At 42.1% G+C, this 14,712-nt stretch overlaps 1 protein-coding gene across 2 annotated transcripts in view; it reads left to right on the top strand.

Annotated features, from left to right (window-relative positions):
• Positions 1-14,712, top strand: part of si:dkey-175m17.7 — a 16,406-nt gene continuing 1,694 nt past the window's right edge. Inside the window, exons 1-3 of one of the 2 annotated variants that reach the window (XM_035990988.1) lie at positions 1-340; positions 9,911-10,010; positions 12,362-14,448. In XM_035990988.1, coding sequence (XP_035846881.1) covers positions 12,378-14,448 — 2,071 coding nt within the window. In that variant the 5' untranslated portion in view covers positions 1-340; positions 9,911-10,010; positions 12,362-12,377. The remainder of the gene's footprint in view (positions 341-9,910; positions 10,011-12,361; positions 14,449-14,712) is intronic. The other variant, XM_031311030.2, reaches the window with a different exon arrangement.

Below are 14,712 nucleotides of genomic sequence, written 5' to 3' on the forward strand. Positions count from 1 at the left end.
TCTGTCTCCTCACACACACGCATCGCAGCTCAGAGTGACACACGCTCAGACGTGACGCCAGCTGAGTTAGCCAAGCACTCCTGATGACATGTAGTTATATATGTGTTTATCTCAAGTCCGGCAGAGCTGTGCATCTTCTATTCCAGCCAGCTCTTTTTTTTTATACATATTTTTTTTGTTTTGTTTTAAATACATGAACAAACGAGCAGGCAGAGAAGGTGTTACACATCTGGACAATACCAACGCAGCCGGTCGTGCTACTCGGGCCACTACAGACATGAGGATTCCTCATACCTCTGCGCATAAATGATGAAAACACTACGGGACTGCCAGGCTTGATGTAAGTGATGTTTATTTGTAGTAGCGTTACTTATCGCGGCGGTCGGTCCGGTCGGCCTGCAGCCTGTGAGCACCCCATCAGCAGGCTGTGTTCAGTGCAGCGGCTGCCTGTCACAGCACTACGTGTTGGTCAGCTTTAGCTTACAGCACTAATGGCTTCATGGATTTTTAATTTACTACCGCCACATATTAAAAGCATGTAATGCACCCTCGTGTTATTCACCGCCGCTCGAAGGAGCTCCGTTATGATTGTAATCGATAATAAGCGTGTATTATTTATGGAGATTTAAATAACTGCAGCCATGTGAAAGAGCCGAGTATAGAACAACAAATGAACCCAAATTATACACATCCAAACTTGATCAGAGTGAGTAGGCTTTAAGTGAAGGTCCAGGCAGGCCTGCTGGCCCGGGTCCTGGCTGTCGCCCACATCAGCTTTATTTGTCATCATGGTAAAGGTTCATGTGCAGCGAAGATGCGATTAAAAATACAGAGAAATTAGGCAGTGCGCCATCTAGCGACTGTATAGACAGGTTCTAATAGATGTGAAATGATTGGCCTGCAGAACAGCCACTATAAACAACAATGCAGAGGATGAATGTAAAAATGAATAGCTGGTTTATTTCTGCTTGCGGTGGTGCCGTTGAGATGCTACAAAGAGCCGGTGAGTGGCAGAACTGGAGAGATGTGCAGCATGTGAGCACATTCTTTAAAAGAGCATCAGAAAGTGATTTATTGACATACAATCCTCTATTCTATGTCAACATTGTCTGCTGTGCACATATCCAGCAGAGACAAAGGGCGATGTAAGTAAAAGGATGTGCAGAGATAAAGGAGCCAACACACACATATGTAACTGACTGATGAGAGCGATTTGGAAGGCTCCATATGGATCAAACACACAGTGTATTTTTGGTTGAAGCTTACTAATTGTATTTTCTTAGAAAAGTAGAAAAAAAACATGGTGAGACTATGGGTAGTGTGAGGCGGGCAGCTTGTTCATGTAGAGCCACTAACTTTACAAGCAAGACACATACACAGAAGAATCACTGCAGTGCATTTGCAGGAAGACCAAGTGGTGTAGGGACATACAGACCAATTCAAAATTTTTAAAGGTAAGGTGACAGGTAGTGTAGTGTAGACTAATCACCCCACTCTGCAGCTCACTGTCTGAAGCTGCTTTTAGTTCAGATTTAAATTTCTCTGGCCTGAAACTATAGACTGTAGAGTTGACTCAATGCTTTCCCCCGCATAAAACCATAGGCAGCCATTTCCGGTGACAGTTTAATGTTTCAATGGAATAATAATTAAATTGACTTTGAATCTCTCAGGAAAGATACAGTGCATCATCAGATCTTACATTCTACATGACTGCAAAGGTAGAAATTCAGGGAGGAGAAAGGATAAACCCTAAAATACAAGCTATGTGTGAAATATATTAATAAAATATACAGGTATGGACATTACTTTGAGATGACTATCCCTATGCCTGGATAGTCTTTTGTGACTAAAAGGAATGAGCAGGTAGACAGTGGATGAATTATTTGTGAGCCGTGCCAGAGAAGTTAAGTTGAAAGATAAATTATTGAAATTAAAATGATCCGATTAGCATTTAACCTTTAAATCACTTTCCCACCATTAATAATGATAATTTCGTTAAGCATCCCTTCTTCTAAATGATTATGCTGCAGGCCGGACGCCTCAGGGTTTTCCTGTGTTGTTGTTTTCATGCACATACTCATACTTTCTTGGAGGTTTTCTACAATTATATGAAGATGATCTTGCATAAATTCCAGAGGGGAGGATAAAAACAGAATGCTGTTATACCACACTGCAACTAACAGATGTTGCTGTTGATTGTTTTGTTCAAGTTGAGCAACCTTCTGTCATATAGAATAGTGTCAGATTGTTTTTGGTGTTATTTTTCTGAGGGGAAAGGCCTGCAGGGGACAATATGTTTGGGGGACTTGGCACATTGGCCCTGTGCCTGCTCCATCCAACAAGTTTCTGGATTCTTACAAAGCAGTACTGTAACTCCTTCCCTGGTTCAGATCAAAATACACTCTGAAACAAACATGGATTAAATTCTGCAACAGAGCACAGTGTGTAATATTAGACCACGTTTGTTCAGTTGTTGTCTCCACCAATTAATCTCAATGTGTTTCCTGCCTGTCTTTTTTTTGTTTGCAAGATCCAGCATGTCCAACATTTACAGTTTGGGAGGACATTTGGTGGACAGAAACACCTTGGCACAAGCATTACATTTGGTGGTGTTAAGATCTGGGGTTTCCACCATCAGCTGACTACATAGCAATCATTAACCATGACAGTGTGCTTTTTAAAGAGATAATTCTTCAAAGATTTTAAAATATATTCAAGGCACATTACTGTTCTTCTTATCTTTAGGTGACAGAGAGCTCAAATCCCAACCAACCTCAAAACCTTTCCCCAAGCTGCTTTTGTCACTTTCTATTCTTAGTATTCTATTTCCGGATTATTAAATTGAACAGAGGTCTTATTTTTTAACATAAAAATGTGCCATGAAATTGTGCAGGCATAGCTCTTATTTAAAACAATTGTGCTGTTAGAGGTGCTGTCTGTTACTGATTGGTTTTCTATTTGATTCAAATATTTTATTATAGAATATGTCTAAAATGTAGCATAGGCAGGAAATCTGGGCCACCCTGAAAAAATATAGCTCAGCAACCAAAGTGCCACCAATCCCATTTTATCTCCTATAAAATAAAGCAATAAAAATAACAATTGCCTATCCATGGATGTGTGGGGATCATGATCTATGATACTGCACTGTATGATACTGTATGTCCTTAAAGTCAGGTATCAATCTCAGTGTTAAATCAGTTTGACTGAATAGTGGAGGGGGAGGAGATAGCTCAATGTTCCCTATCACGCTGCCCTCTGATTGGCCAGTTTGTGCAGTTGCTTCCATCACTTTCTGTCCGCTGACTGTGGAGATAAGGTGATGTAATTATTTTGACTTCCCCTCAGTAGCCTGTAGTGGTGTGAGCTCTTATGAGACAGTGAAACAAAGCAGATTACATTGAAAAACACATTTAGCAATACACCAGTATATTAGACATTTTAGACATTATGCAAAGTCAAATTTAAGAATGCTTAGTCATCAACACAAGGCGCATCTTTGTGTGTCATTATTGTAACATTATCATGGTATTGTTGACTAAACACTCTCATTTGGGCATCTGAGTCACAACCAAGTCATTACATTATGCAGGACTTCAAGTTGCAAGTCATTTCCCTTTGTCCCAAGTAAATTTTACATCATTAGATGTGTGACTTAAGCCCGATAGAGTGTGAGTCATAATGTTTTCAGTCCACATTCTCTTTAATTCTCTTTATTTGGTCCTTTTTTTCTGTTGTCCAACTCCACTTAGTTGGGCAATGTATTAATTTCACTTTGTATGTATGTGACACTATCTTCAAATCATTTCAAATTTGTTTTGAGATGTTCCTTAAGTTATTAAAGAAACACCTGACATGTAAACATAAAATACATGCTTTAGATCTTAGATCTGTCTCCCAAAGCTTTGTTACCACATTCATCTGAGAGCTGCAGTATGAATATAACTGATTAATTATATGATCTGTATATAGATATAGCTGATCATACTCAATTCTGTCAGAAGCACTTGATGTTCACACAAAGACAAACAACATGCATATTATATTCTTTCTGTTGTAAATGAATGGCTCGAGTTATAGAAGTTTGGGGTGGGATATCTCATTCTAATTAGATTTTGGCTCAGTTTGGCAAGCAGCTATCTGTACAGGGTGTTTTAGTAGTCATTATAATTCATATCATATTTGTGATGGGCAGAAGGCGCTTCACTCTCTGCCACCTTTTTCCATCTACAACCCATTCTACCGCAGTAACAGTTAACATTTCCACACTGGTGGGTGTTACAAGGTAGACTATACATGCGGCTGTGACACCAGTGTCAAGACACACTGCAATGCTGTGCAGAGTCTTTGTAATTCTTAGAAGCAGACTTTAACCTCATTTGTCAATTTGGTACTAATTTGCATGCTACCCACAAAGCTTTGGTGGTCAGGCAAATGGATTTCCAGTGATAAGCAATACATCATAGAGTTTTCTGATGTTTGACTTTTTACATTTTGATGCCAAATCATGCTCGAGTGTTTAAATCCTGATAAGCGTGCTCATTTTCTGTTTCTCTGCTGATTTGTGAATTAGCTTGTTATCTGATGTCAGCATCTGTGCAGGCAAGGAAAGTATTTCTATTTCAACATTTGCTTATACTGTACCTGAAGGCTCTTTTACTTACTTACGTTATTTGTATCTGCTCTATGTCAGTCTCAGCATTACATCTGTAAGTCTGTGCACAAGTGCACATTCCTGAAGATTAAGAAAACGACCACCACATGAAACCACAAAAGGAACAACTTCCATTTATTTTTCCTTTAGTTCCTCATCAATCAAGTGATCAGGTTAAATTATTAAGTGACTCAAGACAGCTCACACAGGTTATTTTCAATCAGCAAGGGGAAGAAGCCAGCCTGGCTCTGTGCAAAGGTAAAACAACATCTGCCTACCAGCACCTCTGAAGCTTTCTAAAGGGGTTGTACTTGATCATTTAGAACATTGATATAGCAGTAAACAAATGTTTGCTATGTAAAGATATAGTGGCGTAATGGCGTCCTGAGCAGAGAATTAAGTCACACTCCTTCAGCGTGTGTTGTAATCTGAGCTTCACTGTTCTTTGTTTTGATAGCCGGTCCGACCTCACGTGCATGTTAGTGCATGTGAGTCCCTCCCATTGCCGTTTGTATTTGACGACCTGAGAATGAGGATAGGTTGTACGCGTTATGTCTCGCAGGCTGGCTGATCGCCAGCGACTCGTGGCCGCTATGCACTGCATGCTGCCCAGGCTGAGCTTGTACAGGATATCGGTGCTCATACGGAGGTTACCCACTGATAACACCGGCGTTCTGCTCAGGACAGTAAATGTTAGCACTGATGAGCACAGCGATCCCGTGGAAGCCAGGTTGCCCCAGTGAGTGTGAGCTAACCATGGAGTTAACTAATGCTCTGTTTGCACTGTAGCCTTTGTAGCTGTAGCGCTGTTCCCCGATCCCCGTTTCCTCCACCCTCTCTCCCTTTGTGATCCGCTGATCAGTGTATGAGCTCCACATGAGCACCGATATCCCACGGAGGTCTGGCCTGGGTAGTGCGCAGTGAAGAGCCAGATCTATCTCCACAGTTAGTGTCAGTGCTGGAGTATGGTCTGGCCACACCACTTGTCTATTCTGGGATAGGGGCGAAAAACACTCTGGCTTGTTTGTATTATTTTCTCACAACTGTCCTGGGCTGGGCTAAACACCAGGTGCAGAAATGGTGACCTTGCAAAATAGATAGCGGAGACAGCGGATGGGGAGGGACATTCCGCACCAGATGTCAGGCTTTATTCCAGCAATGTACATCAGTTCAGCCAGAGCAGCACACGGCTAGCAGTGCTAGCTGCCGCCATTACTGCTCAGCAGCTCCATGTTTGCTTGTCACGTCAGAGGTGAGAGCCGTGTGCAGCCATTCCTGGCCCAGACTCTGAATGTCAATCAAACTCTGAAGAGAACCGTGTGGAGGCATTCCCAGCCCAGACTAAATTATTTTCAGTATTTCGAGTACAGCCCCTTTAATTCATATGTTATGTCATGTTTCCTTATTCATAAGCCAAAGTAGTTGTGGTTTCAACTGCACTGTTCTGACATTGTATAATTGCATTATTTGGCCCATCTAGTTATGTAATAATCAGCAGAATTTATTGTGTTATTGATTTACCAATTTTCGCATACATTTTACGTGCAATTAGTTTTATTACGATCACATAACAAGGTTGCAGTGGCTAGAGGCCAGCAACACCTGAGACACTGTTAAGGCCTTCCAGCGCCTGTTATATTCCTCTTAGCTTAGCTTAGCAGAGTCGGTCAGTGACCCTTGTCAGTTTGCTGACAGCACAAATCCATCAACACACTTTTTTTACACGTTGACACGGCGGTCTTCTCTGCAGAAACCTGTTCATTGATTTTCAGTCACATCAGCAGCTCCACAGCAGCTGAGTCTGTGTGTGGATGAAGAATCTCCTGTAGGATCTGTGACACCAGCTGTTTGACCCTCAATGCTGTTAGCTATATTATTGTGAACATCCTAGCGCCTTTCTCCTTAGTGCCCACAGCTCTGGCTCTGGTCCATCTGTCAGTTTAGTTATGTGTGTGGATGACCATATAAAGAGAGAAGTGGACCGCCTCCTGTCATTTTGTGCCAAACGCAAGCAAAAATGTGGAGATGTGGATTGTCCTCTGACAGAAACGGCCTGCTCATCAGCCTCTGGAAACAAGTGACTCTGATGACTAATTTTCCGCCCATCCACTATCTCAAGAAGCCTTTTTTTTTTACTGTGAGGAAAAAGAATCTTGTTCATGCAGCAGAGGAAGATATTCTCAAACTAAAGCAATTTTACAAGCCAGTAATTGAGCTGCACATCCTCACATTATTGCTTAGTTTTTGCTCAGGTGCTGTCCACTTTGCTGCGTGGGTGTTTGGCTGTCAGGTGCCTTTTGATGAAGGAGCTGCATAAAGCCACGGCGGAGAGTGGGAACAGGGAGATCGCCATCAATCTTGAACAGCCAGACAACCATCTGTTCCCAAAAACATCAGCCCCCTCAACAGCTTGTCCCAAAATACACTCACTGCACTGCCTCTGCAGCTGGAGATGCACACAGATTCTTTATAGTCTACTATAAGTCATACATTGGGTCAGGCAAGTCAGGCAAGCAAATTATAACTTTTTTTTGTATTTCAGGTTTTGCTCAGGTGTTTGGGAAAGAGTTTAATCATCTGGAAAAAAAAAAAAAAAACATTAGCATGTGTACCGCTCTCCTCTCTCTGGCTTATGCCTGTGAAGCTGTTATCTTCATTCTGCTGGTGGGGAAGCAGTGAGCCGAGGGAGGGTGTCGTGATCTCCCCCATGGGCTCATGCAGCTCTCGCTTAACAGGAACTGAGTGGCACTCCTCTTTTTGTTTTATCCATGCAAGTTTGAATTTACACTTTCATGTGCTCGAATTCTGAAGCAGCTACCGTGACTGCAAAACTTAGCATACGTTAGCCTTTTCCTTAAATATTAATACATCCAGTAATAACTCTGTCAGAACTTTCATACAGGATCCTCAGTGGCTGTTGTGCCTCAGTTCTTCTGAAAGGAGCTCATAACGCATTCACATAAATAAACATAGCATCTTATTGTGCTAGGTTGTAGCCTGGCAATAGTCTACAACAGAGATCTTCAACAGGGGGTCAATGCAGGGGGGCCTCCAAGTTATTGTTAATTTAAAAAAAAAAAAGTAAAATGTAAAAAGTCTTAACATGAATCCAACATATTATTAGCAAATATAAATCCCTACTGCTTACTGGTGTATATAAGGTAGTCACTAAGGCATCCACAGATACAGTTCATCCTAAAGATTCACTGTGCCACATGTATGCTTAACATTAAAACATGATTTATAAAATCATGCCAATAATTATTAGGCTTTTTGAATAGTTTAGTAGTCTATGCAAAAAAGGTATGTATTAAGGCTTAAGGCCGCCCACACGTTATTGTAGGCCCAGATTAATATGCAACTTAATTTTATACAATATGTAGTAGGGAGTCCCTGACCCATCTCTCTTTCAGTTAAGGACCCCTGGTCTACAGTATTACAGTTATACATCACAGAATGTCTGACAGCCCCCGCACTCATGAGACATACATTTTGACCATTAAACTGAGCAGAGATACTTTTTTCTCTCTCTGTTGTGTTTTTTGGAGCTGTCAGATTGGCTGCTATCTCCGTTCTGGGATCTGGTAATTGGAACTATTATCAAGGGGGCAATAATGAAAACGATCAAATCTATACACTTTGTACTGTTTGGCTGCAACTTCCAAGTGAAGCAAATTGAGGCATTTTTGAAAGACAATCACTGCAGACAACAGTATTCAGCATGTGTATGTTGGCAGAGCAGGTAGCTTACAGCCTTTTATCAGATTCCATTAATGTGTTAGAAAGAACGACCAACTGGAGGGATTTCACATGAACACAGGTAATTAAACACCATTTTAATTAACCTCCTAATCAACAGTACGCACACCATTTTACAGTTTTATTCTCCTAGGTGGATCCTGTCGCTAGCTGCAGCAGTCTGCCCTCAGGTCCAGTGAACAGATGCACAGAGATGACAGGATATTATATATATATATATATATATATATATATATATATATATATATATATATATATATATATATATATATATATATATATATATAATATAATTCTCAACATTGTCTTGTTCGGTCAACATTTCAATTGTCCTTAACCAAAAGTCCTACAAAACCAGATCACCATAACTGACACGACCAGTGGTAGAAGAAGAACTCAAAAAAATACCAATGGAACAATGTAAAACTCCTGCATTAAAAGTACAAAAGTACTATCTGCAAAGGTACTTAGGAATCAAATGTAAAATTACTCATTCTACCTAAAAATATCCCCTGTGACTATATATATAAATAAGATTGTTTGATAGTTAATACACTAATGTGTACTGTAGCCTTAACTGTTGTCGCTTCTTGAGGTAGAACTAGTTTTAACTACTTTATATAAAGTTAGGTTAAATCCAGTGGTTCCCAACCTAGGGGTTCACCCTCCAAAGGATCACTATACAAATGATGACATACTTAATGGGACAGGAAAGAACGGGGGTTAAAGGTTCTGATGCACAAATCTGTTTCCATGTTTTGGCCTTTTCTGTAATCTTTGCTTTTTGTGAAATACTAGATAATTTCAACAGAGAAAATTAGAAGGGAAATGTCTCTTTTGTGGCACTGCTAACAACTCACAGACATCTGAAATGAGACAAGGTGCCCCAACCAGACACTGCTTGTTTGTGTATCATACATATTTCTATGTAATATCTTAATCTGAAAAGCAACTAATAACTCTGGCTGTTATATAAATGTAAAACATTACATTACAGATGTGCAGTCACAGCACAGGCAGATACATGCACCAGACAATTTCTGTCACAACAACTGAGCATCAATTAATGAAAAAACCTCATGAAACTTGAGGAAAAATGCAAAGTACTTTATAAGCCTTATACATATCTTGCAGCAGCTGAGGACTGTACATTGTTGCACATTGGACTGTATGTAGGAATGCTGAAACACAGAAACTTTTATTGTCCCAGTAATTAGCCCATCAGATGGTGTAGTGTTTCCAGAGTAATGCTTCACTATAGTCTGTAGTGCTTTATATTGTATTCTTGCTGTGACGTAACATATGGCAGTGAAATTTCAAAAGGGAATCACTTTTGTGTGGTCCTTACTGTCTGCTGAAGCTTTGACTATGAGTGAGTGAAAAGGCCACTAGCCAGCCTGCAGTTTACAGTGCGTGAGAGAAAAGTGATCAGAGTGATAGTGACTTCCACCATGATAAAACTGGGTCATTGTAACCCCCCAACCCCCTCCACCACAGGCAAGGCTGAAAAAGGAAAAAAAGATGAGGATACCATCACCAGACTCTGTGCGTGGATATAGGCATGGGGACACTGGAGCGTGGTTTGCTTTCTCCATGGGTCGGTATCTGTGTTGTGTTGGGACTGAAGGCATTCCCAGATTATTTTTGACATGTTCCTTCCTCCCCTGTAGTCTGTGGTTTACAGTGTCACGTTATTATCTGTCCCCCTGTATTTTCTCTCTACCCATTTGTTTCTGTCAGCCAGTGTTTTCCTCAGTATCTGTTCCTTTTAACTTTTTAGTATTCCACTCCCTGAGAGATTCTTGATAAATATGACTTGAAGGGCTTATGGTTAAAATTTAAATCCACCTTAACAAACATAGTTGAAAAACAGCTATGTGAAAATTACCAATAACAGGCTAGTTTGTTGTTTGGTGGCTAAATCTGAACAATGTTATTCAAGGTTGGTAAATCTCCACCTCATCTACTGTGGAGTTTAAAGGGTGGCTTTATCTAAATATCTTCTCACTTACCCTAGTGGTATCTAGTCATGCAGATAAATGTGTTTTACATGAAATTTCTGCCTCCATCCCAATGTTGGTTATCACTAGGAGTACATGACAAAATATGTTTTGTAATGTAAACTGTTTAAAAGAGTCTACAGCCATGCTAGCAGCTCTATAAGTCTGTATTTAGGCTGCGCTTGGAGCTGAAAGCTAAAGTCAGCATGCTAACACGCTCACAATGGAAATGCTAGGATGCTGATGTTTAGTTTAATGTTTATTATCTTAGTTTTGCATGTTAGCATGCATGTAACGTCCTCCCAATCGACCTGTATAGCCACCCCTACAAACATGCCGCTGGTGTGGCACAAACTAAATTAAAGTAACCCTAACCCTTACTCAACCAAAACAACTCCTGGGTGCACTGAACATCTCATATTGATTGTATTTAACAGTGTGTGCATCAGAGGGTGGATTTTTATTTTAACCACAATCATTGGTTTGGAGCAGCCTTATAATGAATGTACCGAATTAATATAAAAATGTAAAGTCTAAAGTCCTGTAGTAACTGTACCAGCCTGCTATTATTCACATTGATCAAAAAGGCGATTTAATGATACAAATATAAATTCGATATGTAGTTTATTAAAAAGTGCATATTTATAAACTACATTCAGTTGATCTCTTTTTGCTGGGTCACGGTGAGAACTCTTTCTCTCCAGCTGAGTTCTTTTGTTGTGTACGTGGTGACCTTCTGTTTATGCCATGGCCTGGACAAATGCTAATTTCTAATTGGCCCAAAGGACTTGGTTAATTTAGTTTATTCCAGAGGCAGGACAGATGGCTGGGAGCAGGAAGTGGTTCATTTCAGGTATATTCACATGGCTCTTCAGCATTAAACATTTAAAGTGAAGAATCCCACTGAGCCATTAGCTCATTTTTGAGAGTCAGTGTATTATTTTTCAGTACAAAGACAGCCGATTTTTGTCAATTTTAAGTAGTGCATAAACATACATGTACACATCACAGAAGCATTCACACACACGGGCTTGTAGTTTTAAAACCTCTACATCAAGAGCAGTAAACTTGCACAGCAGTTTTACAGTATATTTAGCTATTTTTCTTATCAGCCATGACTTAGCTTGGCTTTTCATGTGACTGAATGCATCTTGTTAAGAATGAGGACCCATCAGAGAGATGAAGGTTGTTCCAGCTCATTTGATGCAGCTTTTGTCACAGAGCTTTTAAGAAGCCTCACTGCCATTAGGATTAGCTGAGATTATTTGCTGCTAACAGCAAACAGGTACACACTCTTGCACCTGTGGATTGTATGCCCTGATAGTAATGATATTACTAGGGAAAGAGGTTCAAATTTAAATGTCAAAGTCCTACAAATATAGATGAGCATTAAATGCCTGGCAAGTGGCCCTGGTATAAGCAGGTAAAAGACTGTGATGTGCATGTTGAAATGGGTTTGGTAAACATAATCACTACAAACATGCACCTCAGTGGGATGTGAATGTGAAAGGAAATGTGTGACATGTTAATGGTCAAAACTGAGATGCAACATTGTTGGTTTTGTATTTGTTCTGTGTGTGTTTTGCAAAAGACGCCTTAGACATGACTTACAAAAACACGCAAAACATAATCTATTGTTGTTGTCAACATGTGTTGTCATTCTTGTGGTTGATTTGGAGTTTTACTTTACATTTCACAAATAGTTTACCTTTATTCTTTTTAAATTGAATTTCAAAATATTGTAACGTACTATATCATTATATACAATATATCAGCACTGTATCATAAATATTCCATAGCTGCAAGGCAATGTTCATACTTTTGCATCAGCATGTGGTGTTTGTGTCTAAACTGATGGAAAGTAAAGTGCGCCCCACATTTCCAATGTTTGTGAAATTCATTTCATAACTACTCTCTTTCTGTCTCTCTCTCCCTGCTCATTGGACAGCTTTGCATGAACCCAGATGCCTCCCCTCCCTCTTGATGAGCGCATAGTGGTCATTCAGCGCCCTAAAAACGTAGCCCTGTGTGAGGCTTCCCCACAAACCATCCAGCAGCACTCCTCTCAAATATCAGGCTCTGCCAATGGACACCCTCCTCATTTCCACCCTTTGCAGTCCCATTTCTATCCACCCTCCTGTAAATCTCTGACTCTGGAATGCAAGCGCAGATCCTCTCGTGTGCAGAAATTCAAGAGCGACCAGCCTGTCATCCCAGCAGGTGTCAGACACATTCCTAGCCACTGCCATAGCAATGGTACAGTAACTCTTGGCCCACGGCTGCCGTCCCACACACATACTATTGATATCCGGGTGACGGTGGACAAAGGAGGACGGGGAAGAGGAATCAGCAACTCCTTAGGGCGCAGTGGAAGTGTAAAGGGTGGCAGAGGGAAATGTGCCTCTTCACAGTTGGATCAAGGGCAATGTGAGAGAAAAAGTGGAACTGCAGGGAGGCCAAGTGGTGTTGAACACAAGTCACAGCGAAGTCGCCATATTCAGCTGTCATCTTCCCCCAAAGGTGGCCTACAATTTGTCCCAGCTCAGGCGCAGCAGCATAAGTTCAGGAGTGAAAAGGAAAACACTAGTTTTCTTAACAGATGTGACCAGGAATTTCCCTCTGTAGGTCGCAATAAGAATTCCAAACTGGGAACTGTCCCTCAAAGCCAAAATAGTCACAGTCTGCCCTACCACCAAAACTCCGTCCCTGTGCCCCATGCCTCCATACTAAACTCCCACTATCCATCATCCCCTCCTTCCCAGCCCACCCATGTCCCAGTCTCATTTCAGCAACTCAGCCAGCCGCACCCGTCCCGCACCAGGGATCTCCACCCTCACATTCTTCATGGTCTACCCCTGTCCCCCAGCTCCTCCCACGCTGGAGGGTTTCCCAGCCCTGACCATACCTGCACCATTGACTGCACCCACCCATTCAGTTGCGGCTGCTGGAGGTTGGTAAGATGCAGAGGGTGTAAGGGGCACCCTGCTAGCTGCCAAGGAGGTGGAGGAAGCTCTTCCACCTCGTTTTCTTGTGTTCATAATGTCGGAGCAGTGAAGAGAGGAGGCAAGGAAATGGGGCTAAGAAATCTGGGTGGGTGTCTCTCCACCGCCTCCACCTCCAACACCTCCTCTTCTAACAGCACTGTGTCGGACTGCCGAGCAACCCTGTTCAAACCTCTCCGCTGTGCCTCCTGCTCTGGCAAGGCCGGAAACTTTGAGAGTCCTGCTATCCTTCGTAAAAAACTGGTGGGGGGGTGCCTGCCCTGTACCCCGCTGTCATCCTCGGCCCCTCTCCGGGCGATACAGAGCTGCGTCACAGGCTGCATTCCCAAAGCCTCTCAGACAGGCAGCTCCACCTGCAGCTACTGCAGCAGCGACCCCATAGTGGTGACATTTAACCCTCGCAGAGACAAACCCCCCGGAAGAGGCATCGGAGCAGCTCATTCGATGGGTATGTTCCAAGCCGATGATGATGACTACAGCGTGCGTACTATTTGGCCTGAAGAACTGGCCAAGAAGATGACCCATTCGAAAGCCCAAAAGAATCACTGTGCCGGGATGGGAGTAGGAGTTGGGAAGACCTGTGCAACCCCGGCCCAAAATGGCAGTAACGGAACAGGCCTTGCCCTCCTGGACTGTCAAAACCTCCAGGAATATGCACAGTCTCAGCTAACAGACCGTGCTGGCCGACGCCGGCTTCAGCAGGGAAAAATGGCTGCCTTTGATTTTATGGGCCGCAGGTCAGGACCTGGGTATGACGATGGCCGGAGCTCGCTGAAGAGGCTCTTGAATAAAGCCGAGGATGTAGGAATTGAGCAAGACGGCGATGCAGCATATCCACGTTCCCCCTCTCCCAGCTCTGCCTCTCCACCGTCACCTGTGTCGTTTTCGCCTCCACCGTCTGCCCCTGGCACACTCATCAAACCCAAACCTTGGCAGAGAGACAGGGAGGGAGGACATTCCCTGCCGTCAGCTCAGTCCCTTCACCTGGCCCTCAACTCCCTTAACAGAGAGCAAGATGAGGAGAACAGCAGAAGTAAGAATATCTTACAATTCACTTAAGTGGTAACATATACATAATATCTGTGAAGTAACTCATTTTCCACTGCAATCACTGACATAAAATTGGGTCATATTGGGTTGAATGTCATTCAGCAGTATTTTCCCCTTATATGCTGCAGATGTCAACTCAAATCAAAGTGCTAATGGCCAGACCTCTTTTATAGCCAATAAATACTGCTAATTGGTTTGCACAGACTGCAGACAATGTTAAACAAAGTTTTTCTCCGTCTCGTCTTCT

The sequence above is a fragment of the Sander lucioperca genome, chromosome 13, assembly GCF_008315115.2.
Source record: "Sander lucioperca isolate FBNREF2018 chromosome 13, SLUC_FBN_1.2, whole genome shotgun sequence".
NCBI classification, from domain to species: Eukaryota; Metazoa; Chordata; class Actinopteri; order Perciformes; family Percidae; genus Sander; species Sander lucioperca.